This window comes from Solanum tuberosum, unplaced genomic scaffold, assembly GCF_000226075.1.
Source record: "Solanum tuberosum cultivar DM 1-3 516 R44 unplaced genomic scaffold, SolTub_3.0 scf00128, whole genome shotgun sequence".
Classification (NCBI taxonomy): domain Eukaryota; kingdom Viridiplantae; phylum Streptophyta; class Magnoliopsida; order Solanales; family Solanaceae; genus Solanum; species Solanum tuberosum.
In genome coordinates this window covers 1102161-1128531 of record NW_006239053.1, presented here as the reverse complement: position 1 = coordinate 1128531, position 26371 = coordinate 1102161, and the positions used below count along the sequence as shown (strand labels likewise).

Genomic DNA, 26371 nt, shown 5'->3' with positions numbered 1-26371 from the left:
CACAACGAAAATTTAAAACTTAACCCCCCCCCCCCCCCCGAAGCAGTCCCCATCCCCATCCCTACATAGAAAAGGAATAATCCCACAAAAATATCAACAACATTTGTTGGTTGGTTCACAGGTCGTCAATCCTGGGTGGGTAAAAGTTCATGGCATCAAAGTTGAGATACTGATCCATGTCTATTTCTGCAATTGACTCAGACTCATAAAAGTTGGAACTTTGTCCTTCAATCCCCTGAGTCTTTGCAAGTTCCTTCAACTCAAGTTTCAACTCTTGAGTTTGTGCTGCAATCAAGATGATGGAAGTCAAGATTTTAATCAAGTACGTTCTAGCTAGTTAGTTATAAATCTTCTTAACTTATTAGGTTCTAATGAGTAACAATTTGTATAGTTTAATGAATTTTTACGTATTAATTGATCGTGTAACAATTTCTTTGTCATTAATTATCTGTCACACCCCAAACTAAAGGAGGCACGACCAACATTCGCTACCTTACTCAATTGAGCTAGCCACTAAGACATAATGGAAAAGGAATAATAAGGAGCGACAAGTCCATCACAATAACTTGTTGAAATAAAATAACTGGACCAACAATGTCATAACAAAATCAATGACACAAAGAAAGAGACAACAAGACCTATACTCGTTAATCGATAAAGAACTACAATCCGATAAGGCTGCAACTGAAATCATATATACAATAAGTCGACAAAGCTATTAAAATATATGATTTTAGTTGCAGCTTTGACGACTTGTAGTTCTTTATCAGTTAAATTGTCTTTGCTGGCTCTTTCTTTATGATATTGATTTTTTTGTGACCTCCACGATTCAATCATCTTATTGTGATGGCCTTATTGACCCTCGTTGTTCCCTTTTCATTATGGCTCAGTAGTAGCTCAATCGAGTAAGGTATAGAGTCCTGGTCGCGCTTCCTCTCTAGTTTGGAGCGTGACATTATCGTATGATAATTATATTATTATTATTATTTAATTAACATTTGTATATTGTAATTCCTTTATAAGTAGAATTTGAAATAATAATTAAAAAAATTGTAGGAGAGGAGATATATAATATACCAATACGTAAATTAGACTTGTCAGTGACAATATCCAATTGTGCTTGCAACATTTCGTTCTCCAGCATCAGCTTCTTTTTATTATCTTTAACATTTTCTATTTCTGATCCCGCCCAAGCTATTGTATCCTGCAATATATGAACAAGATTATTAGCGTTAATTATAGTGGAACAATCAACCTATTGATATTGGAAGATCCAACAAATTCTTATACACTTTGGGTAATTCATTCGACATCGCTTCATCAATTTTATTTGTATATGTGTAAAAGGTAGGAAAGAAATTTTGTATATATATAATTAGGCACACTTAATCTAGTGTATCGAAAACAACCTTTTTATTCCACCACAAATATAGAAATAAAATTTACTTATATTTTATTTTTATCAAAATTTTACTTGTGAAATTACACTTGATATGTTATTATGGGTACACTTAGCAAAATGATTAATTTAATTTATATCCAAGTAAGATCATACACTTATATGCTTGAAACGTGTGCACAAAATTTCTCATTCAATTAGCTAATGAGTTTTGAAGCGATATCATTTTGAGCAAGACTTGTTTTTTTTTTTTAAAAAAATAAAATAAAATTGTGATCCTAGAGTAATTATGAATTCAAACTTGTGATCTCAAACTAAGCATTAGCATACAAGGTTCAAATTGAATTAAAAAATACTCATAAAAATAATTATATAAAAAATATGTTTGAGTAACTAGCAATTTGTTATTCGATCTGTTATTGTGATGTATTTATTTTTTCAAATTTTAGAGTTGTCTAAAAGTAAATTGCATTCACCATTGAGTTTTCACAAGCAGGCTTAAACTTCTATATTTTCATGTGTATATATGTGCACGCGCGTCAGCGCGTGTACCATTTGAATTTTAAAAATTGATGTAAATTTTTATTACCTCTAGTTCTTTGACTTTCTTTTCCAGTTCAGCTGTGTATTCAATCTTTCTGATCCTGGATCTTTGTGCTGATAGTCGGTTTGACATGATTCTATAAAGACAATTTCAAAAAATAAAATAAAATTACTAGTTTTAACACATAAAATCTTATAACAACAAAATAAAAATACTCCTATTATTTATCGTACAACTAGAAAACACAATTTTCTGAAAAAATTCTTTAATCGGATCATATCCATTGACCATTGGTTTGTTAAAAATATTTTCAATTGACTTTTTATTAAAATTTCAAACATCAATTAGAAATTTATATTTTTTAGTATCTATAAAAAAAGAATTATCTGATATATATTCCAATCTTATAAAAATAAAGTAAAATCTAATTATCTCCCATATAATTAGAAAAAGAAAATCTGATCGAAACAATTGATAATTCGCACAATCAATCATTTCAATAAATTTTTCATCAAAAAATTTCAAATGTTGATAAAAAAAATTCACATTTTTAAAAGCAACATGGAATGAAAAAAATCATATATGTATGTAACCTTCTCAACTTTTTCAAATCTACGTTAGGATCTACATGACCATGCTTGAGTTCAAAATTCATTGCTTCTTCCAATGTTTGAACTTTATTAATTGGTTCATCTTGAGTTGGAGTTTTCAAGCACAAATCCAAATTAGTCTCATCAGATCTTTTTCGTTTCTCATCCATTTTTCCTTCAATAAATTTTGTTAAATCACTTAAGGAACAATGAATAAAAAATTCAAAAAAGAAAAATAGTTAGCAAGAAAATGAATTATAAAATATATAAACTAATATATGTATACCTCTAATTAAAGAATATTTCTTTAATTTTTTTATAAGGTTAGAAAATTATAACTAAATGTCTTTATATAGAGACTGAAAAATGATTTTTTTCACTTGGACAACCGGTCAACGCGTAAACTAGATTTCATATGATTCGAATATTTAAATTAAAAGGTAAACTAATTAATAATCACAGGAGAATAAAAGAGTTGATTTATTATATATCATTCATGAAATCATAGGATACAATTTATTAAATAAATTTACAAAAATAAAACATGGTAAATTGTACTTATTGAGAAATTCAATTAATATTATTGTGTTAAGAATAAAGTCATCAATATGGGTTAGGTCCGTTGGATTGATCTGATTCAACATGTGATTTAATAAGGTTCAGCTAAAATTTGGAGTTCGGTTCGTCGACCGAATAAAAAAAGAAAAAATTATTTAAATTTCACCAGTTTAAGAGCTAATGAATTAGATATATTTTAATTTGTAATATTACAAATCTTATCAGATTTTGGTGTGTCCAAATACATTAAGATATGTCCAGATACATATATTTCGGGATACATTGGGTCAAAGTTAGGTGTAAGTTTTTCTAGATACACTGTATCCAAGTGTGGATTCGCATGTATCTGGGATACATAACAAATCTCGTTCGCCTCTCTCGCCATCTCGCTCGTCTCTCTCTCTATTTTAGTGCATAAGTTAACAAAAATACGCATATAGGCAAGGGTGAGCATGGTATGGTGCGGTACGGTATTTGAAAGGTTCGTTCGATATCGTAATTTCGGTTTTCAGTTTATAAAACATTATACCATTGCCATACCAATTTAATTTGGAATGGTTCGATTTCAATATTCTATGGTATGGTAAATCGATAACCATAGTTTGTTCAACTTCGACTAATATATACTCTTATAATATAGTATTATGATTCGACAATTAAAAAAAGGTCTCAATTGTATCATACTAACACATTACAAATGTAAAAGTATATATTCAAAAGAAAGTACAAACAACTCCTTTTGTTAATCAATTACATTTCAATCAAAATAGAATAATCAAAGTTTCAACTTCTAAACATTTAGTTTTCACTAATATTAGGTGCATATTTGTTAGTATTTCAATACCACTAATATATATATATATATATACTTCGGTATGTTATTTTTAAATACTAAAAACCAAATACCATACCGAATATTTAAAAAATCAAAATGTATACCATAATATCAAAATCATGGTATTAAAAATTTCGATATGATATGATAATTCGGTATATTCCACACCATGTCCACCCATATGTATATGTATATCTTCCTTAATATATTATAAGAAACTCTTAATTAGTGTTAAAATATGTAATATTTTAAAAGTATAGATAATAACAAATATATGGTAGTAATAGTGGAGTATGTCTAATTATGTAGTTTCTACCTAGAAAGATAATTAAAAAAATAAAAAGATTACCCCAAATTAGAGGTGTCAAAATGAGCTCAAAATAATTTGAGAGTTCAGTCTCAATTCATTCAAGACTTAACCCATTATTAAAGAATCTTCAATCGAGCCAATATAATCTGCAATTTCTAACCCATTTTTTTAAAAAAATTATTTGCATTAATGTAATGTATTATCCTATACTAAAGGAAAGAATTATTATTTTTTTAACCAAAGGATCATGAGCCATTTATTATTGGGAAAATTGTATGAAATAACAAACTATTAATTCAAATTAAATGCTATAGCCATAGTTTATTTTAATTGTAATTCACAACAAACATCCCATTTTTTTGTCATTTGATTCGGTATACAATTAGCCATTTTTGGTATACAATTAACCATTTTATACATTTAAATGTATAAAATGCATTTGTGTTTGTGTAAAGTGAGAGAAAAATATATATACAAATACAAATACATATATTTTCGTTATATACACTTATAATTATATAAATACAGATCTTATTATACAAATTACAATGTATAAATGAATTTATACAAAACTGAACAATTTGTATAAAATTGGATGTTCGTAGCGAATTAGTCAAATCAAAAGCTCCATAACAAACATAAAATTTGCTAATTATACAAACTATAGTTATAACATACAAATATAATTTTTATATTTGTTATATATAAAAGTTGCTCTTTATTATTAAACAAAAAGAGTACAGAAGGCCCAAATCAGATTGATCCAAACCCAAGATAAAACAACAACAAAAAAAAGGGGCAAAAAATCTAAAAACAGTAAAAAGAGGAAAGTAAACAGTCACTCTTCTCTGTCCACCAAACTTCAACAAATTCCATCTTCATCTTCTCTAATCAATCGAAGATGTTGGCAAGCTATAGAACCAGTGAAGGTATAAATTACTATTTACGGTCTACTCCCTTCGTCATTTTATGTGGTATCTTTTGACTTGATACGATAATTAAGGAAAAAAAGGAAGACTTTTAAAACTTAAGATCTAAAATAGTTTAATATTTGTGTGCATGTAAACCATTTCATTAAGGTAAATGAGAATTTTAAAGTTAAATTATTTACGATTATAGTAAAACGACATTATTTTTGGGACGGACTAAAAAGAAAATAGTGTCACATAAGATGGAACAAAGAAAGTATTTTATATCTTCTAGGATTTTTTGTCCATTTGTAACTTTTTTTATTTTTTAGAGTTAAAATTCAAAATTGTAGTTATAAAAGTGTTAAGTAATAATAATATGTTAAAATTATCAAGATTAAACGAGTAAAATTGAGTGGGTCATGACCCAATCCAAATTTTAGCTAATTTGAGCCCAAAATAAAGTGATTCAATCGATTTCTATTGTAACCCATTTAATGCCTCTACCCGAATGCGCCTATCAAAATACTACACGAGGCAGTTTACAAAGTAGCTGACCGTAGAGCTCCAAATTCCCGACCCGACCCGAACACTGAAGCCCATCGTCCCTTCTGCCCCTGTTCCCAAATTCAGGTACGAAATTCCCAACTCCTCTCTGTTGAAGGAACAATCTTCTTTCTCGATCTGTAAGTTTTTTCTTTACGTTTTGGTGTAAGTTTATTGCATACGTTTACTAGATTTGGCAGGGATTTTAATCGGAAAATTGCAGATCGGATGTGGAACAGTTTGATTAAATTAGTTTGGAATTAAGATTTTATTGATTGATGCTTGATCATGGTTGAGATCGACTTTAAACTTCTAAATTAATCGAAATGAAATCCAGCCGATGGATTAAGTTTGTATGAACTGAAGTAGCTTCATTGAGCTGGGAATAAAAAGGATGTCTATGTTTTTTTCATTGATACTTGGTTTGGAATCTTCAAATCTGTTGCAAATTTAGTTGTTGGTAATGTGCTAGTGCTGCTGTTCACTAGTCAGACTTTATCATAATGATGAGAGCATGTAACTCGAGAAAATCACGAATCCATTTGTTTGTTAAGATTGTATTTTCATTTCTCATATAGTATGTATATGACACAATCTGAAGATATGATGTTAGATTGGAGGTTATGGAGGACATGACTTAGGTTAGGAGGTTAGGTGATAAAGCATTGTCATGCTTATCCTTTCATTCCGGTAGTCGTAAACTCGTACTGTTTCTCTGGTAGTTTCTTGTCCTTCAAATTTTGTTCCTATCTCTTGTACTTTGGTTATCGCATTACTTTGTCATGTTTTCTATAGTATTTTGCCATGATCTTCTCTTTATTTCCGTTATGTGTTTCCTTAAGCGGAGAGTCTATCAGAAACAACCTCTCCCACTCCCAAGGTAGGGGTAAGGTCAGCGTACACTCTACCCTCCTAAATCTCACTTGTGGGATTACACCGGATATGTTGTTGTTGTTGTAGTGTAGTAATGTATCTATAAAATCAAGAAGATGATATAGCCAGCTAAATTTGTAAACTTATTTTTCCTTTACACATTAACTAGAGAAAAATCATGAATCCAACTTGTTTGGGCATGTGACATAGTTGTTGTTTGTATTTTATTTTATATTTTTCTCCTATTCTCTTCTTGATCATGTTCTGTTGTTGTCTATCTAGGTTGCAGGTTTTTTTCTTGTGCCGAACCTTGTGGTGTGGATTTTATTGTTCATTGATTTCTGAGGAGAGATTCATGTCGGCATCAAATGAGGATAACATCTCTCAACCACAAGTAACCCACATCTTAAATGAAACCAGAAACTTATATTTGCTGGTTATCTTGCTTAATTGCTATAGTGAATTGTATGCATCAGTTGTTTCTGAAGGCAATTAGTAGAATCTTGCTATTATTTGACTCCATTGTTTCTTCTTCGTGTGGGCAAGCATGCTTGTTCTCGTCTTTCCCAGCTTTTCTATTGATTGCATATGGTTTTTGTTTTTATGTTTACTTTACTCTTAAATTTCTGGATATAGACTGTTCCTGCCCTTATTCCCATTGATGATCAAAGGTGGGCCTCGGGGTTTGGAGGCAGGGGTGTGGCACTCCTTATTTAAGCTCAGTTCCCCTATGTTGTTTACAGTTAGAATATCTTGTATATGGGTCAATTTACTGTATTCTACTTCAGGCTTTTCTTGTTGATATTTGACTATTAGTCTGCTTTGTGATTCTTGTTGATATTTGACTATTAGTCTGCTTTGTGATCCATGTGCAGTTGTCCGCTCATGTTTTTGATGAGCTTCTTGATTCCATCATTACTGATGTTGCATCTGAGTGTCACCGCGTAGCGAAACTAGGCCTTGATCGTAATTTAGAAGAAGAGGAGGAAGAACTTCGGTTGTCTGCACAAGCCCGGGCAACAGTAGCTGATCCTAGCAACAGTAGTGAAACAAATGGCAAATATGTCGTAGATATATTTGGGCAAACCCATCCTCCTGTTGCAACTGAAATATTTGAATGTATGAATTGTGGCAGATCTATCATGGCTGGGCGATTTGCTCCTCACTTGGAGAAATGCATGGGAAAGGTATATTATTTTTCTATTTCAGTAGCCAGTCTCAAATTACCTCTCATCAGTTGATCCAAATTATTTTCTATTAATACTTGTATGCACTTGGCCTCAGGGGAGGAAGGCCCGTCTTAAGGCAACAAGAAGTAGCACTGCTCAGAACCGATATACACGAGGCAGTTCTGCTTCAACCTACTCCCCTTATTCAACTCCCACCAGCACGAGTCGATTACCAAATGGAAGTTCCGGTGTTTCAGGTCATGAGTACTCAAATGGCTCCTTAGAAGACTTGTGACATGGCCTTGGATGGATGCAGTGGTGGGGGCTGATTCATCTTCAGGTGAAGGATTGAACTGAGAAGACAACCCACTGTTGTTGCATCCTTTCGTGCCATAAGAGGAGCTGGTGGAAGTAGCTGTACTGGTTCGTCATACAACGCAGATGCTGCTCATAGTATGGTTAGATAATAACTGTATGAAAACATGGGTTTCCCATACAAATGGTTTATAGTACACATTGACTTTCACAAGAGAGATGAATAGCATTAGTTTAGTAGAGATTAACAGCATTGTAAAGGAGATCTCACTGCCTGCCTCAATATTCTAGTTCAAAGCTAATGCCTTCTTTAGCAAGTTTGGGGTTCCATTCTTAGTACAATTGAACTGATAATAACATGACCCATGTAACGAAGTAAAATACTACATGCTTTGATGAGCCTATGACTTGATAATAACATGAACCAATGTCCGCTAGATACACATGGCCTCAAAATGTCTCCCAAACTCTGCCTACCCACCCCCTCCCCATCCAACACTAAACTGACACAAAAATGGCTCAACCAGACTAGATATTTAATTTTTTAAACTTCTTAGGGTTAGGGTTATATTATGTGCAGGAAATTACCCAAATTCACTGAAAAAAGATTATAACTAGAATTGTTGGGATCCTCAGTAGAGAGAATCCCTCCAAAAATTGGCGTATGCCACTATTTGCAACGCACACACGGTATTCTTTAGTAAAAGGCGAAAGAATAGTTCGCTATGTGTTCATTGCGTGGCTGCGTGAGTATAACAGAAATGAAGGAGCGCTTTATATATTCCTTCTAGCCTCTCTGTTCTTCGTATGCGCTTCGATGTGGGACTTTCTACTTACCAGGTTTCATTATTAAGTACCACTAATGGGCTCTGTTATCTATTGGGCCGAGTCCAAGACTTTGAACGACCCATATTTTGAGGAAAAATTACTTGGAAGGGTATTTTTTTAATAAATAATTACTGATTTTAACAATACTTTTTATTTATTAGTACCATTTTTAGCAATACTATGTTAAAATTGCTATGTAACAAAAGTGAATTAGGTATGCAATATATATGTATTATAATTGTTTTTTTAAAATATATTATGCTTGATTGGTAAAAAATTGACACAGTGTATTATAAGTGTATAAAATATGTGATCCATCAATAAAACTTGTATTATATGTGAATAATAAATTGTTCTTTGTAATATGTATTAAAATTGTATTATAAATGTATTAAAACTGATCAAATGAGAAAAAAATGTTATTGCTATAAATGGTAAATATTTTTTGAATGTGTATATTTATATAAGTTTCCCTTTTAAAATAGAGGACCATAAGGTTTGGCCCATACTTGTCATATTATTTATGAACTTTTTAGATCGCCATGTAAAGATTCATTTTGTGCAAATTAAAAATTACAATGATTCCAATTTTCACTATTTCTTTGTTTGGGAGACCTTCAAACATGTTTTACAATGAAATTTCATTTTTTACAAAATTTACTTATAATTATTCTATATCTTTAAGTTGGGTAAGAAAACTAAGAAATCTGTTCCATTGTCCATTTTATGAGGTTCTATTTATCCATATTAATAATGATTTTAGCATTTACTTCCTCAATTTTCAATCCTGACCACTTTTTAAAAAAATAAAAAATTGTGATACTTATTTATTTTTTATTATTTGAATCCATGGTGTATGGGCAATGGGCCTTATTGCTGCTACTGAAAATAAATGAAACAGTTGACAATGCAGTAAACCAACTCAAAGAGAGTGAGTTTAATTACTCTTCTTCTTTTTTTTTCCTAAACAAAGAGAGGGAGTTGGCTGTTGGATTTATTGCTACTATGTGATTTAAAATAATTTAAATATAAAAGATTATCTGTCTTAATTTTCAGATTATTAATTTCACCTACTGCTGTCTGCTGAGAATTACTTATACATTTCTTTTAGTAAGCAATTTGATAATATTCGTTTTTATTGTTACAATATAGAAGTTAAAAAGACTACAAACGGTTTGATCCATATATAATAGTAATATAATGGCATAATATAGACAAATTTAGGAGTTAAATTTACTTGGTTTAAACTTTAGCTTCTAACCATTATGAATTTAGAATCTCAAATTCATCTAAATTTTAATGAATTTAACATAGAACGGATTTCTCCTCGGATATGCCATATTTCTAATGACATTCTGATGGAGCTGTCCATTTGAAATTCGCGTTTGTAGTTATATTTTTTCTCCATCTGTCAACAGTATTCCTTCCGTCTCAATCTAAATGTCTTACTTTTCTTTTTGATTTGCCTACAAATATGTCATTTTTATATTTAGTAAGTTTTTCAATTCTAACATTCTACGTGACAAGTTTAATAGTACTACAACAAGATTTAAAAGACTACACACATCTTTAATTTAAGATCACGAGATTAAAAAAATCTTCATTTATTTCTAAAACTTTGTGCTCAGTCAAACTAAGACACATAAATTGAGACAGAGGAAGAGAGTATTAATAAGTAGCTAGGCAGCAGAATTGTCTCTACTTTTTTCCCACTTCCATTATTTGAGTTGCTCGTTATTGATCAACTGGTCATGTCTTTACAAGATACTCAAACTTCAAACTGGTACTTCAGTGACCTCAAATTAATAACCTCACATTTCCAAAACCATGGCCTTTCAATTATTTTTTTCTTCATCTTAGTATTACTTGTTGCCTTCTTTTTCTTCTATTTTGATTGTAAATTTAACCTCTTTTCTAGTGAAATATTGAGCTCACCACCAGATGCAAATGCAGTTTTGGTACAAATCAACAAGGGACTTGATGAAGAAACTATTCAAAAGCTGCCTGTTTTCTTATTTGGTGAGACAATATGTAAGTTAGATAGTGTTCAAAGAAGTGATGAGTGCCCAATTTGTTTGGGATTATTTGGAGCTGATGAAATGGTTAAGTTATTGCCTTACTGTGAACATGTATATCATGCTCAATGTATTGATAAATGGCTAATTGGTCACTCAAATTGTCCTTTATGCCGAGCTTCTCTTCATCTCAACTCATCTATTACAAGTTCAGAAGTCGTTGCATGATTGCTTCCATCAAGAATGAAAAAGTATTGACCATCAAATGGAGTGTATTTTATTTCTTTTGTAATTTTACGAGTTGTACTATCCCAACTTGTAGAATCCTCTTATTGATTTGATATTAGTGCTAGTTAACTGAGTATAGCAAGTTGTCACTATATTAGATCTCTAGATTATTATATTATGATTGATATATAGAGTTGCGCGTTATTATAGGTCAACTTAACCTGATAGTTAACAAATTCTTTATAGTGTCAAACTGTCAATGCATTGAACATAAAACATAAATCAGTTTTTTTCTTTTGGCTAATTAAGAAGTAAGAAACATAGATAACTTCAAGATTCAATAGTAGGATTATAGGCAAAGTTGAAAATAAATTTAATCTTGCTACTTATGACACTTTAAATGTCTATGTGAATTTGGAGAAGGGCGAAGTAGATATTTAAATTTAGGGAAAAGGATTAAAAATATCCCTCAACTTTGGTTTATTGTTTGACTTTACCCTCGCCGTTAAAATGAAGTTAATTTTACCCCTTCCGTTATTAATTTCACCAAATTTACCCCTCATTAAACGAAATCCCCAAAATTGACCCAAATTAACCAAAATTACCCGATTTAAAAAAAAAACCCTATTTCCTATTTTTAACCCAATGCCCCACCCCATTTAGAATAACCCGATTAACCCTATTTTACCCATTCTCCCAAATTTCCTTTACCCATTTACCCATTCTCTATTTGGGTTATATGGAAAATTTGGGAGAAAAAGGAGATTATCTATTCAAAGAGAGAATGGGTAAATGGGTAAAATAGGGTTAACCGGGTTATTCTAAATGGGGCACGGCATTGGGTTAAAAATAGGAAATAGGGTTTTTTTTTTTAAATTCGGGTAATTTGGATCAATTTGGGGGATTCCGTTTAATGAGGGGTAAATTTGGTGAAATTAATAACGGGAGGGGTAAAATTAACTTCATTTTAATGGCGAGGGTAAAGTCAAACAATAAACCAAAGTTGAGGTGTATTTTCAATCCTTTTCCCTTAAATTTATCATCTTCAAAACGACAATAGTATGAATCCTTCGCGAAATCACAAAGAAATTAAGAGACTTAAAAAAAGAGAGAAGAAGGGATCGGAGAATGCAGAATAAGAAGAAGATGAAGCCTTCAAATTGATACACTTTGATGTCAAACACTCGTCGATATACAATTTTTTGGGTATCAGTTGCTACAATTTGAATGAGAGAATTGCTGCATATACGTATTAGAAAGTCAAGTTGCAATGACCTACATCAGTTTGTATCTCTTCTCCTGTACTCCTGTAACCCCCATTTGTATCTCTATGATTGTGTGAAGTGGCATCTGCAAGTTTAACAAGGACAAGGGTACAATAAATGGATCTTTCGACTTGTTCAAAGTTCACCACATAAAATTGCACAAAGCATAAATGCAGAAACCATCACCTATACGGCTATAGCCACTACAAAACTTTGCCTCGTCTTCCAGCCATTAGAATGCATATGTATGGCTTTAATATATCAATAGTCTTGAACTTTTGTAAATTTCATTGAACAAGCTGTAGTTCCAGTGTTTAAATGAAATTTACTCACAAGTTTAAGGGACTGTTATGCATTAAGCCTATAAATGATCAGCAGACACTTCCAACTTCAAGGCCATTTTCCTGATTAAATGATGAGTAATGGATGTTTTTGGTATGAACGGAAATATTTCCCAGAAAATGTATTTTCCGGAAATCATTTTCCAGAAGAAACTGTCTCACTATCCAACACTCTCTAAAATTTTAAAACTATTCCAAATGAACCATCAGAGTTATACATAAGCGAGGAAAGTTTGTTTTCTCCCTCTTTAATGAAATACATTTTTCATTGGTATTCTGTTGCCAGGAAATGATTTATTTTTTAGAAAACATTTTCCTAGAAATATTTTTCTTCATACCAAACAACCCAAAAGATAACACCAATAATGAAAGTTGTATGCTCAACCTCTTTTTTTAGAATCATGTCAGTGCCTTATCTACCCTTATTTAAACCAGGGTGTCATAGAGGAGCCTTAATGAACTTCGTTTCTTTCAGCAACTTAATTAACTAATTCAAGCAAGACAGATGGAATGAAAGAAAGGAAAAGTAACTCCGCAGCTTGCCCAAAGAAGATAAATATCATTTTCATGTCTAGAAGATATGTTCACTATGCTTTAACTACCAAATTAGCACAAATAGATATGTATCCCCATTCATTGTGGAATATAATATAATGATCCTCTTCAAAGTCTTCACACGCAAGATCAAGTAATTACCTCTATGTGTGGAATTTCACTCAAAGGCCTATCAGCAAAATAAGCATACAAAGCCCTCAATACGGCCTACAAAAAATTTTAGAAAGAGACAATTTGAAGTCATGCACGTGCTTTATTGGCATGGAAAAGCGAGATATTTTAATGCTTCAGCAACATTTACCAACCTGGTGAGATACCACCACCACTGGTGCTCTTTGTCTTTCAAGCTCGATAATCACCGGCTCCAACCTGCAACATGTTGAATGTTAATTAGAACAAAATGAGAAAAATGAAGGATTCTAAATTTAATGTATTGAAAGTACCAAACCTTTCAATTTAAAGGGTTAAATAACAAACCTTTGTATGACATCAAGATAAGATTCGCCTCTAGGGTATCTATACCTCAGCTTGTCCTTTTTGCGTGACCTGTATGTATAAATAAGTAACAAGCAATTTGACATACCAATTAATATTTTTTTTAAAAGAATACAGTGTTGTTCAATAGTGTATTCACTACAGGAGAATGGTGGATTCATTTCTTCTCACAAGGAAGCAACACACTACTATGAAAACATGCGAAGAGAAAGAGTAAATCACACAGCCAGTTAGAACATAATGAAGCAGAAAAACCCTATGATTTCCAAGGAGATGTCTTTACTCCATATATGAGTCTTTCATCAGTTGTTCAACGAATTCCCAAACTAGGAAAGGTGATGGTCTTGCCATCACGGAAGACCTTTTCCAACTCTAACTACATTTCAAAGCAGTTCAATCCAGTTGATTTTCAACACCCGTTGATTCAGATCCTTATCAGCTAGAATAAATGCCTATAGATCTTCTCAGATTTTTTATCTGGTAACTGACTTACAGATAGATACTGAAAAAAGAAAGAACTATGCCACTGGGGCAACTAATCAAATTAAGCTCGTTAATTAGACACCAAACAGACTCTGTGGTCAATTCTCTGTCTTAGTAATCACTTTTCTGTAGCTGATGAGGCATATCTTCCCTTCAGTATGTGTTCATAGTTTGCTGACTGTTCCTATAAACACCACAGAAATTCTACTTGGATAAAATCCTACTAGGTCACAAACAAATGGATAAGCTTGCATTGCGAAAGGTAAAGAAGAGTTATAGCATACTCATATTCTTCGGGCATATTTTTCTTTATTTCTTCATAAGTCATCCCATCACATACACCAGCATTTATTTCATCAAGGGCTCGCCATTGTATCTGAAGAGGGAGTGAGGGAAAAGGAAGAACCTTACTTCAGGAGAGTTAAAGACATGATTTAAAACAAACAAACACACGATGGTTCAACAAGCTAACCTTGGGAAACCCAGCAATTGGACTAGCTGTCAAAATTGTTCTTTGCAATGTGCTGGTCCATATCTAAGTCACAGAATATATAATAGAGCATTTTATTTTTTTTGAGATAAAGGTAACTGTGTATTCACAAAAGGCTCATCATCAAATAAATGATGAGCATAGGTCACTTACAATCTCATCAGAGCATATCATATAATAGAGCATTTTATACAACTTTTTTCTAGCATATATAGAATAAGTTGTGCAGAGTAAGCACTACCAGCTATCTTCAACTGTTAATGATCTGTGCAGAGTCAGCAATACGTACTGAAAGCCTAACAAACCATCAAGGTACTTAAACAGGGCCCTTTTCAAGGAGAAATATAAGAAAAATAGAAACTTTTGAGCTTAATAACTCCTAGAGACACTCTTTATATGCTCATACTTTTTTTAAGAAGTACTCTTTATATGCATGATTATGCTGATTTTTTTCTTCATGTGCATTATGTTCTTGAAAAAAAGTAAGCTTTTAATTCTTCAAAAGCAAGAAATTTGAGATATTATCACATCGCACATTCCCAAAGATCAGCTGCAAGACCACAAATCCAATTCTTTTAAATCACCTCCTCTCAACCCCCACAAAAAGTGAACAGTACCTGAATTTATTTATTATTTCTTGATTTCCTTTTTGAGGAGAACGTGGATCTTTTTGTGCAAACAGGTGTATTAAGCTGCTAGGGAACCACATTTTCCATATAGGGATTCCTTAAATCTTAAGATCAGTATAAAAGTTTGACATCTGTCCTACTAAATAGGAGTAGCTTAGTTACGGGCTGATACTAATTTTTTAAATTCTGGAAGTGGTGCATCCCGTATAAGCTGAAAAAGTTGGCTGCTAATGGTTCATGCACTTTTGCTTTGTGATTTTTAGCAACCATTAATCCTACTTCGAGTTTGTGTAAGAAATGATAGTAAGTATAAGTACTGCATTTAGATCCTTTTACTTCAAAATTACATCTGACATAGGAAGTTACGAATATCAGAGAAAGCTGTGATCATGCTTCTTCTAGAGAGCTAATTTTCCAGTTGAAAATATCAGGCCAAAAAAGAAAAAAGAAAATAGAAAATGCTTGCTCGCCTTGGGGGAAAGATCAAAGGTCCCTGCTCCTGGCACAGATTACTATCCAAAGCAGGGAACTTCAGTTCTTTTTCTTTTATTAACTTATTTATTTATTGAGATGTAGTTATCAGGAAAAAGGAAGTGCTTTCATCAACGATTAAGGAAGCTTTCTTCTTAAGCCAGAGAACACAAAGTGATTCAGAACAGGTTTCAAAATGATGAACTAGATTAGTCATTAAAATTGAAGAACTAGATTTTCTTGATATGTTGACAGTAACATAATAAAAGAATGTTTTTCCACTATTGCTTTAAGCCCAATCTTTCTCCCAGCCCTCCCCAACTCACCCAGTGATAGCTCAATCAGATGCTGTAGGTCAGTTCCCATTCGTATCTATTTCAATAAAAGCACTAGTGGAAGTTGGAAAAGAAAAGGGAAAAAAAAAAATTATACAATTGAAGCATCAGTAGGTAGAACTTACAGAAGCGGCCTTTTCATTTTTCAGTCGTTTTTCAACAAAATTGGCAAGCTTCTTTGCATAGAGCTCCCCAGTTTCACTGTTAAAGAAATTTGTCAGTCAAAAATTTGAAGCTCCATCGATGTTCAAAAAAATGTTGTCTTGGACAGTATTAGATGGATTATAAAATGTTCACATATATATATCATCTTCAAGGTGTTTAGAGGATACAAACCTTATCGCAGTGTCACCACCAATTCTGCCTCTAACATTGTACAAACTCTCTCCATGCCTTGTTAGCAAAATTGGACGGGGTGTGAGATGTGTATTGACCTGCATACCATATCAATCTGATGGGCACTTCCAACAAAATTTAAGAGCAAATGAGAGGAGCAAAATAAACAATAAAATGTCTAGATCAGGCAAATTGCCATCTTGCAATGAATGCTAGTGTGTTTGACCAGTTCTCTTTCTTTCCTTACTTTTCTGGGATAAGTGGAGGGCCATGACAAATGTGAAAATCACTCTTCTGCAAAATGAGAAGCACCATCACAAGAATGTGCCAGGTCTTTGTTATACATTCAAATGATAAAGGGAACACCAGTAAGAGGACCTGTTCTGTACAGCATGGAATTCTTCCATTTACCAGTGTGTACCAGTAGTCATATCATCCAGTAGCAAGAATACTAACTCTGCTCCCAAACTCTGATTTTCAATCTCTCTTTTCCTTGAAACCCTAAGAACAGACAAGACTACACTAAGGTGGTAACTGTTAAAACTTACACATTGGTTGAGAGAACGGATTGTTGTCTCCTTATATGGTCTTGAGAAATTTTCACCTCATGAGATAACTTTTAGGCCCAAAGTTCATTTTCTTAATAGCAGTGTCATCAAAGGCGCGCTTAAGCCCTGAAGCGAGGCTCAAAACGTATTGAGCGCTTTGCCTTGCTTAATGTGTGCTTCAATATCGTCATCAAGGTTCTAAGGCATGCTTTCCCTTGACAATGAGCCTCTTCTGAAGAGGCAACACTAAATAATTGATATTTCATTTTATTGTTAAAAAAAAATTCAATTTCTTTATTCATATATTTGGCATTAATGCTTATAATTATTAGTCTTGGACTAAACAAATATATTTGTACTTTTTTTTTTGAGAATTATATATTTGTACTTTTTTCTCCCTTTGCGTCTTCATTCATTAACGGTCACGCTTTCTTTCATCTTTGCACTTAAAGCCCTAACAAACCGTAAGTTTTTTTGCATTTTTTGCTTTTGATAACACTGCTTAATAGTAACCATCTGTGGATGTGAGTTTATTCCAGTCTTTGCTACTTCTGTTTTTCATTTGTATCTATTTCATGGAGTCGGGCATTACGAGAAATAGAAGCAATTCCTTCATATCTAGCTACATTATTCAATATAATTCAGGAGATGCCTCAAAGACACAGTAGTCTATTGGAAAGAAAAGAGACCACTTAGTAGGATGAGCAGTAACTTACCAAGAAGAAGACAATCCTCCCAGGAAGATAGCCACTAATATTATTTACCTGCACAAATAGAACTAATTAATTGAAGAATCTGAAGCTGAATAAATAATTTCAAGAGACTAATCTGGTAGGATCCGTTCCTCCCTTGGAAATCTGAATTGAATTGCACAGAAACTTAGTCTATGGTTGTAGCCAAGTCTAGCCGCCTATAAAATTTTGAAGAAAGTACTCCTCCATTCACTTTTACTTGTCACATTTGGACTTGCCACTCTCACTAAAAAAACAATGATTGAGATGACTATGTTGCCACACTACCCCTATTAATTGATGTTTAGTATTAGGTCTTGGAAAATGATAAGTTAAAAATGACAAGTAAAAATGAAAAACTATTTCTGAAATAGTGGACAAGTAAAAGTGAACAGAGGGAGTAATTTATTATACAAGTGCATGGATGTCTCTGGCATTACACTAACACATCTCTTGATCTTACACGAGTAATTAGGATAACACTAGAAGAATCTTGACAGTGGCACAAACTTCCATCAATTTTGCGAATCAGTCATTAATAAACTTATACAAGCCTCACTTCATACTTAACTGGAGATGCTACCAACTAGTAACTCAAACAAGGCCAGCCTAAAAGATTGACAAATTTGAACACTGCTGCATAGGCATATTAAGAAAGAAAGAGAAGGTCCTGTAGCCTGTTCTGATTGCTCCCACCTCTCTTTCCTCTTTAATTAACTGAACAATCCACTGTCAATAGCTTTCGAATTCTTACTGAAGCCAATCTAAACATCGTCTGCACCATAGATTACATCTTTTCTCCAACTCCTAAAATTCGACCCATATGAAAATGAAATTGGTACTGAAAAGTTTATGTCAGCCTGTAAAAAGCATATAAACCAATTTTATACAGAGTCCTTCACTATCAAACTGTTTACCCATCTCCAGACCGCCAAAAGATATATAGCTCTCACTGAAGTTAAATGCGATGAAATCTTAAAGAAGTCAGAAGAAATATAACTTCATATTCCTTCAAAAGACTGAGCTAATAGGGTATTTTGAGGTTACAAACCAACTTATAGGAAGAGTTAGAGGTACAAGGCTATTGAAAGTCAAACCGCTAAGCACTAAGTTAGCCCGATGAGGGGAAAGAAGTAACCCTAGTTAAAAGTATGAAACCAAAGACCTAAAAAACCTTCAGAGGCACACCCTACCACTTGAGCCAAGCCTCATAGGTAGCTCACTGTCGGTGGAATAACACAAAATCATCATGAAGAAATCAAGAAGTTTAAATAAAGTCCACCTTGGAACTAATTCCTTGGACATAAAATGCAATATTTGCTAGTTGCTACCAATGCTTACATCGACCTTTTGAAGTGTCCTCAAATAAACAACACATGAAACAAATCAAAACAAGGTCACTTACTTGTATTTGTCCTCCATGACCACTGACCATATCAATCATTTTAATATAAGAACCTTCCTCTACTGGCTCATAAACCTTGGAGAAAAGAAAATGACAAACATTACATAATATGATGTTAAGCATTCATAAATAAATATGACAAAAACAACCATAATAACTATGATAAATAATATTACTTTTTCATAATTATCAAGGCGATTCTTGAAGTCCCTGTATCCAGCTTCAAAATCTGGCCTGTATAACAAATTAACAATGCCAACTATGTAAGTTCTTTTCTAACTAATATGAGAAACACCAAAAGATACAGCAAATCATCATACTCTTCAGCATAGTCTGGACTTTGTTGAACTTTGAGGCGTATGTTTCTTTCAATTAGTTTAGGATCATTACAGAGGGTTTCCAAGAAAATTATCTGCATGCAAAGCATCACAGAATTCAAGAATGAGAACTAAGAGCAGATAAACAACTTAGGCTTCTGCATATGGATCCACAAAATCCACCAACAAGTATCATCATAAAATGTACACTTCTCTTTTGGCTTGTCTACAACCAGTAGTACATAAACATAAAGAATGAATTAAAAAAGAAAGAAAGGACTAATCTGTTAAAAGAAACTACTTAGACACATTAAAGCACTGAGATACATAAGTGGGTGATGCTGCAATTTTTGAAGTGCTAAGAAACTAGAAACACAAGTTGGAGTGACTTTGTTTCAACTAACAAACGCAGTGTCATGCAACCGCCACTCCAAAAAAAGTAATAAGGGCACGTTGACTTAATCGCTATAAGGACTTCGATGTTATCTCGACTCCCGCACCCAACTCATGGAAACAATATAAGGTATAGTATTAGATGAAACCGCTATTTGTAAATATTAACTATTGTTAAAGAACTTACTCAAATCCTGCAATTGCACTTACATAGATGAGAATTAAACACATCTTACAGTTCTTTTATTTTGTGATAACCGAGAAATCTTCGAGGGTCGTGGTTCAAAATTCAACAGGTTGTGTGTCTGCCCTTCAATCCTTCTCCGCTTAAATATCAGGTTTTTATCTATGACGTGTGTGTAACCTATACAGCGCTCGCTCTTACCACTAGACCAAAGCCTTGGGAAAAAAATCTTACAATTCCATTGAAGTAAACTAAGAGCAGTAACATACTAACACTAGATGTCCATCAATAAGAATTCACCTTGCATTTTCCCTCAGCCATCTGCATAAGCATATTCCTTCTTTTCCTTGAGCTATTTGTGGCATCGAAAATTCCTACCTGCATTCAGTAATGGTTATAGTTATCGAAAACTCAGAAACAGGTATTGTTCCATAAAAATTACAGAAGACTTACCTGACCACCCTCTTGCATCCAAGCGATCATGTCTTCCATTGCAAGGGCAGCTACCTAGTAGCATGTGATGTATTAAAACTATGTGAAAAGAAGAAAGTCAATTCAACGAATAAATTAAGTCCAATGTAACTACAAGAGATATTGATGATGCACTACAACTCAAAGTTTTATACCCATTAGCCCTAGGGATAATGCAATAATAAACTCCTACCATGGCTACAAGAATAACAACAATAGAAATTTCTTTAAAAATTACCAGTCATACTGTCAATAAATGGGCCTATGGCCATCCATATCTAAACCCCAAAATCCTAGAAAGTAACTTCTACAGCAAGATGAGAAAGCAACATGTTCTTTTCTACAACACTCTTACAAACTAGATATAATATTAATCAATTTTTCTAAAAGTGAATGGTCAAATGTCCAATTAATGGGTGCTGAATTGGCAATGGAGAATATTGATACAAATTGCAAAATTCCCATGCATGTGATATGACAGAAGCCCTATCCATATGTTCTTTTCTCTGGGAGGCCAGGAGGGGCTACTAAGATTAGGGATGTTAAGGCAGAGCAATGAAGGAACTGCCCATAATCGAATAGAGAATATAGATCTAAATGTGGAACAGGCCAGCGATGGGATTTTTTTTCCTTGCATTGTGGGGGTCAGGGATAGGTGTTCCATAATTTTTATGCAAGTAATGGTAATTCTTCTGGGGTTTTGATTCAAGTGAGCCACCAGAACTTAGGTTTCACACCCTTACCTCTCCAAAACAAACCCTGACACACATAATGGTTCTTTTCGGGAAATAGAACTAATAATAGAGAGAAAATAGGAGAAGCGTAATTTCCGTACAGAAGACAAAACACAAAGGGGAAAAAGTCGTTATTGCTACAGGTTATGACTGAACCTCTCAATCTTCACCCATCCCTCTCTTTCCCAATCTCAAACTGATACTTAACCCCCGTTTCAATATATGTTGACAAATAGACAAGGAAAGGGAAGACAAAGACCTCCTCTGACTACATTACGTGGAGCCTACATCTCCATTTCAACAGCGGAATGTACTGCCCTTCTTAATGATCACCCTCTGACCTTCCTGGTCTTGCCTCTTTCCTCTAAAATTCCCCATTGCTTCAAGTGAGGTCATCCGACACTGCTAACTAATGTATGTACATAATAATTACAACTATACACACAAACTCATGATAGAATGACACTGTTTAGAAAATAATGTGAAGTAATTATCAGTTTGGGATGGAAGTAAAGCCTTGCTGAACCCCACAGCCTCCAATCCAAACATGTGTACTAGCTGAGTTATAACAACAGGCGGTGTCAAAATCCTATGTATGGAGGATGGAGGCCAAAATGGGGCAGGGAGGGGGAAGGGCAAGACATATAAGGGGGAAGGGCGAGGGAAGGAGCACTATGGTGAGTCGTTACAGGCATAGCATTCAGTATACCCGCCCGAACCTTGCCTCATGTTCAATCTAATTAAGATGATTTCAGGCTTCTAGCAAACAGACAATACACAATACCTATTCTGACAGAGTTTACCTCATTGCGAGCCTCCAAGCCTTCTGGATTGTCACCTCGGAAGAAATCAGCAGTCTGCGTCAACAAGATACACAAGAAAATGAAGTTCCACAGATTGTATTTCAATTAATACGAACTTACAGCTCCTAGGAGGAGAAGCTCCAATAAGTAGTGTAATTTTTTATGTTACAGTTGATACTTAAGGAACTACTTTGAACCTACTACCAAAGATAAAGGACCATTTTTGTAATTTTTATCATTTTCTCCATTTCATGGTGTATGCTTTCTATATAAAAGATGTCCACGGACTATTAACTTTGTCTCTTCAGAACACAAAGGATTGAAGCCGCTTTTAGATCTTTGATACAATTACTTATTGTAATACCAGTATGAAAGAAGTGGTAGTAGTACTTTGCTGAAATGGACAACCCAAAGTGTCAAATGTTTTAGATGTCATCTACAAAATAAAATCATACCACCTAAACCAAAAGGCCACCAGATAATGAACCTTAAATGATGTCTTGGCAAGTGAATTCTCAGTTTAACATAGTTTTCTATACAAGAAAGATAACAGTTCTTTTTTTCTGTTTTTTTATACGTGAGATGGCAGTTCTATTTGACTGCAGATATTTAGAAAAATAGTTCAATTCAGGAATTTAAACTACCTGATTACTTCCGTGCTTGAGTCGGCGGTACTGTCACAGAAAAAAGATTGGTTAGTTTCCTTACGTTTGCAAATTTAGGAAGACATTGAAGAAACAAGTGCTACAATTTACCTTCCCAACATTGAAGTGCTTGGTGTCATGACCTAACCATCGAAGATACCTAGTAAGCTTAGCGGCAGTAAAAGTTTTGCCACGAGCTGGCAAGCCAACCTGCAAGAAGCATAAGCAAATCCTAAGATCATTCATTGCATAAGATACTATTCCAAGAACATAGGAAATCCAATCCGAGAGCACAACATCAGCATCAAAGTTGACAAGCTTACACCAAAACTAACATGCTTATCAGTTCTTCATCATAAAAGAAAAAATACCAGAACGATTGCTAGATGCATGTCTTCCTTTGGCCCAAGCATCTGATCAGCTACAGCTCCAGCTGCAACTGCTCCTGCAGCAGCTGGCATCACATTCTAAACAATTTAAAAGAATGATACATCAGATGCATAAACCAAGATACAACAGATATTTTATTACAATATTCATCACAACAGAAACATTAGATTTCTACACACCTTGGCATCTGAATCAGGCTTGAGATCAAGAGTAAAACTGGTTGTACTGGGTGATTTTACTAGTCTTGGAGATCCCACACCCCTATCTACAAGGATTCCCCTGTAACTATCTTGCTTTTGCAAAGACGAGAACGCACCCATGGACTTGGATTCAACCGTACCAGACCCTGAGGGGACTCTAGTTGGATCCGGGACAATTACTTCCATCTGCTGGATGATAAAAAGACGGCATAATGTGAATCAACTGTGGCTCTTAACCAATGAGGTACAATTTGAAAGAAAATGGTAATACATGTAGAATGAATAAAAGCATAAGGTTGGTAAATTAAGTAGGGAGAACACTAGTCACATAACATGCATGTTTCCAGCGAATGTAAAACCTTCTGTGCATAATATGGGATAAAAATTTAAATAGCCTCTATGATTGGTTATATGAGTGTCAAAGATGCTTACTATACAAGATTTTTAGCTGGAGGATGAAAAAGATTAGTATATAATATAAGTACCAGGGTTGAATAGCTTTTTCATTTTACTGAGTAAAATGATGATCATTATCATGTATTACAAAAATGCTAATGCCTATTTCTCTTAAATTATGGGAATGCATTACAGTGAAACACTTATCCCAAAAAAAATAGTCAGAGAATTAGTATAACTCTGAATCTCAAGCGCACTTTGGGGGTTTGTTTTGTTTTGATAAGAATGGGATAAAGATAGACAAAATCTCAAGTCCTATAGTCAAACTAGACCTCAAGTCAAAAGGCACCACAAGAACCTTTATTGTAGCAGACCGATCATTTGAAGTGTGACCATCTTTTGAGGAAGGCCTTGGAATGATAGTGCCATCTGTCCCAGAAAATACCCCTTTACGTGTTAGAGACCTAGGAGTTTCTGTCAAGTTAGCAGCATAAACCGGTGCAGATGTTGCTGGAGCAGGGACAACATAATGTTCAAGATCAAGCTCTAGACTAGCCGAAGAGCCATGCTGTCGAGAAAAAATATTTAAAATATAATTAATATAATTAAGGCATATATGAAAAACATAACCAACTGCCAAAATCTATAGAAACAACCCTGGTAAGCAATATTCATCCACAGACATCTGAAGAAGCTAAACACAAGAATAATTTGACCAATAGACGGAAGCAGAAAAACTAGGAGCACTGATAAGAAACATGAAAGTCAATAGTTTCCTCAAAATTACACATATAGTAACAAAAGGCATAGGCTAAACATCTTTATTCAAATTAAAACATCTTCAATATCAAAATCTGCAACCTCATTTTACTCCTAAAGAAGAGCAAATTATCTCCCTTTAAATTTAAATGTACAATATCTGTTGATGCAATAACCTGTAATAGTATAGTTTCTACATTTGCACCAAATGTGAGCACAAGGCTTCTGAGCTCCAGCATGTTAAACAAACACTCATTCACATGGAGAGATCATCTAACACGATAGTAAGACAGTAATCACAGGCATCTAGCACCATGGTTACAAAGCAGCATTTACAACTAGCAGTCAAACAATAGCAACATCTTACCTCTGCACCCATTGCTGGTGTCGAATTTATGCTAACATCTGGTACTCCTCGAACAGTAGAAAGCCTGCGATTTTCCTGAAAGGCTCTCCAACTAGCCGCAAGGTCAAATGGTGAAACTCTGTCTGCTTTAACAAACACTCTATATTCAATAATCTCTTCATTTTCCAGCTTAAACGAGGCTGAACGCCCATCCCCTTGCAACGTTCCAGCAATAAGTACACGGTTTGGGCCTTCCTCCACTATACAAGGCTCATGATTGTACTTTGGCTTCAAAAGGAACTTAAAGTCCAATGTCTCTATACAAATAAAAATCAATCAATCAACTACTTCCCAATCCCTATTTAGTTCGGGTCAACTATACTAATCCTCCTATAACTCCATTCCGCAAATCCGCAAATGAAATTACCATAGATTTTCATTCCATGAATTAACCACAAATTTAACAAAATCACAATAGTAAACTAACCGTGATTAGGAGGAACAACGAAACTCAGTTCCCACATAGAAGTTGATTCCCGTTCCATCGGAAGCTGATAATGAAAAACAAAACTGCATTAGTTATTAATCACAAAAATCAAAAGGAAAAACTGAAAAAGGTGAGAGTGATGAAATTACAGCTTTAGATGAATCCCATGAGCCAATTAATGGAACGGAACCATAAACATGAGGAATGAGTTCTCCTTTAAGCTTATAATTCTCCATTTTGAGAGAAACGTAAAGCTGTCCTCCTCCATGATCTTCTCTATCTTCGCTGCCATGCGAGCTACTGTCTGTGTTCTTCGATGAACCAGTACCCATTTTTGCTTGAAGCTACAATTTCTCTCCAAACAAAAAAAAGAAAAAAGTATTCCTGTAGGCTTATGCTAACTGAATATAATAATAATAAAAATTATGTAATTAAAGTAGTCGTCAGTTGTGGATAGGACGATAGGTTTAAAGAGAGACGGAGATTGCAAGATGTGGAAAACTGAGAAAAAGAACAAAAATTGAAATGGTTGGTTAAATTTTTCCTGTTTTGATAAGAATAAAATTTGGGGGAAAAATATTTAATTTTTAGGTTAAGACTATAATAATGGAAAATGAAAGTTGAATTCTATATAGGATTTGGATTATACCTTTGAGTGACGATTAATCATATATATTTATCATGAATCAATTGGAGTTGCAGATTGATAATTTGCAACTCCAGTTTTGATGCAATTCAAATCAAAGAAAATTTATGAATATTTTCATCTATTATATGTTTTTATGAAAATATTACTCTTTATTTGTTTGTTAAAACGTGATTGACGGGATGAAGATTTTTGTGTATTAATTTGTTAATATTATATACTATAAAAAATTGAACAAACAATAATATATATTTCAATAAGGCATGAAAATTAGGTTGGAGACTAGTAGAAAGTAGGTTTTTTAATTTATGTGATGTTTCTCTTTCTTGGAGATGTCGGTTTTAGCTATAGGTAGTAAATTTAATTAACTACTAACTTATATCATTTCATTCTTGACAA

General features: G+C 33.6%; 4 protein-coding genes across 8 annotated transcripts; 2 read left to right on the top strand and 2 right to left on the bottom strand.

Moving 5' to 3' along the window:
• Window positions 1-115: 115 nt before the first annotated feature.
• Window positions 116-2703, bottom strand: LOC107061261 (transcription factor VIP1-like). The gene is made up of 4 exons (XM_015310193.1): window positions 2537-2703; window positions 1989-2079; window positions 1078-1204; window positions 116-285 (listed from the first exon to the last, which is right to left on the bottom strand). Exons 1-4 carry the CDS (start codon window positions 2701-2703, stop codon window positions 116-118), a joined length of 555 nt encoding a protein of 184 aa, XP_015165679.1.
• Window positions 2704-5637: 2934 nt separating this feature from the next.
• On the top strand, window positions 5638-8364 carry LOC102594127 (ataxin-7-like protein 3). Of its 4 annotated transcripts, none has more exons than XM_015310227.1 (4): window positions 5638-5777; window positions 6846-6999; window positions 7439-7750; window positions 7848-8364. In XM_015310227.1, the coding sequence occupies exons 2-4, from the start codon at window positions 6919-6921 to the stop codon at window positions 8025-8027; spliced, it is 573 nt and encodes a 190-aa protein (XP_015165713.1). In that variant the 5' UTR covers window positions 5638-5777; window positions 6846-6918; the 3' UTR covers window positions 8028-8364. The 4 variants fall into 4 exon arrangements, with proteins under 4 accessions (XP_015165713.1, XP_015165712.1, XP_006350852.1 ...); XM_015310226.1 differs by having other exon boundaries at window positions 5638-5830; XM_006350790.2 differs by having other exon boundaries at window positions 5640-5777; window positions 6846-6957.
• A 2262-nt stretch (window positions 8365-10626) lies between these two features.
• LOC102589346 (RING-H2 finger protein ATL1-like) lies at window positions 10627-11118 on the top strand. Its single transcript, XM_006350860.1, has 2 exons — window positions 10627-10658; window positions 10794-11118. Exons 1-2 carry the CDS (start codon window positions 10627-10629, stop codon window positions 11116-11118), a joined length of 357 nt encoding a protein of 118 aa, XP_006350922.1.
• Window positions 11119-12254: 1136 nt separating this feature from the next.
• LOC102577932 (6-phosphofructo-2-kinase/fructose-2,6-bisphosphatase) lies at window positions 12255-25815 on the bottom strand. 2 transcript variants are annotated; one of them, XM_006350789.2, is made up of 23 exons: window positions 25476-25815; window positions 25327-25390; window positions 24861-25156; window positions 24093-24302; window positions 23318-23524; window positions 23120-23215; window positions 22860-22958; window positions 22749-22778; window positions 22105-22158; window positions 20550-20603; window positions 20397-20474; window positions 19523-19614; window positions 19379-19436; window positions 19203-19277; window positions 17783-17830; window positions 16519-16616; window positions 16308-16383; window positions 14730-14792; window positions 14542-14633; window positions 13757-13825; window positions 13585-13648; window positions 13421-13486; window positions 12255-12468 (listed from the first exon to the last, which is right to left on the bottom strand). In XM_006350789.2, the coding sequence occupies exons 1-23, from the start codon at window positions 25656-25658 to the stop codon at window positions 12394-12396; spliced, it is 2247 nt and encodes a 748-aa protein (XP_006350851.1). In that variant the 5' UTR covers window positions 25659-25815; the 3' UTR covers window positions 12255-12393. The 2 variants fall into 2 exon arrangements, with proteins under 2 accessions (XP_006350851.1, XP_006350850.1); XM_006350788.2 differs by having other exon boundaries at window positions 23318-23527; window positions 25476-25814.
• Between the last annotated feature and the right edge of the window lie 556 nt (window positions 25816-26371).

What these genes read in the sequence shown, in the direction of transcription:
- LOC107061261 (XM_015310193.1), bottom strand. Translation starts at nt 2,703, where the DNA reads ATGGATGAGAAACGAAAAAGATCTGATGAGACTAATTTGGATTTGTGC. An exon ending in GATTTGAAAAAGTTGAGAAG is followed by an intron (nt 2,080 to 2,536) that starts GTTACATACATA and finishes TTGTCTTTATAG; the next exon opens with AATCATGTCAAACCGACTAT. An exon ending in CAAGTCTAATTTACGTATTG is followed by an intron (nt 286 to 1,077) that starts GTATATTATATA and finishes TCTTGATTGCAG; the next exon opens with CACAAACTCAAGAGTTGAAA.
- LOC102594127 (XM_015310227.1), top strand. Translation starts at nt 6,919, where the DNA reads ATGTCGGCATCAAATGAGGATAACATCTCTCAACCACAAGTAACCCAC. An exon ending in CCAGAAACTTATATTTGCTG is followed by an intron (nt 7,000 to 7,438) that starts GTTATCTTGCTT and finishes ATCCATGTGCAG; the next exon opens with TTGTCCGCTCATGTTTTTGA. An exon ending in TGGAGAAATGCATGGGAAAG is followed by an intron (nt 7,751 to 7,847) that starts GTATATTATTTT and finishes ACTTGGCCTCAG; the next exon opens with GGGAGGAAGGCCCGTCTTAA.
- LOC102589346 (XM_006350860.1), top strand. Translation starts at nt 10,627, where the DNA reads ATGTCTTTACAAGATACTCAAACTTCAAACTG. An exon ending in GATACTCAAACTTCAAACTG is followed by an intron (nt 10,659 to 10,793) that starts GTACTTCAGTGA and finishes CCTCTTTTCTAG; the next exon opens with TGAAATATTGAGCTCACCAC.
- LOC102577932 (XM_006350788.2), bottom strand. Translation starts at nt 25,658, where the DNA reads ATGGGTACTGGTTCATCGAAGAACACAGACAGTAGCTCGCATGGCAGC. An exon ending in CATGGGATTCATCTAAAGCT is followed by an intron (nt 25,391 to 25,475) that starts GTAATTTCATCA and finishes TTTCATTATCAG; the next exon opens with CTTCCGATGGAACGGGAATC. An exon ending in CACCAGCAATGGGTGCAGAG is followed by an intron (nt 24,303 to 24,860) that starts GTAAGATGTTGC and finishes TTTTCTCGACAG; the next exon opens with CATGGCTCTTCGGCTAGTCT.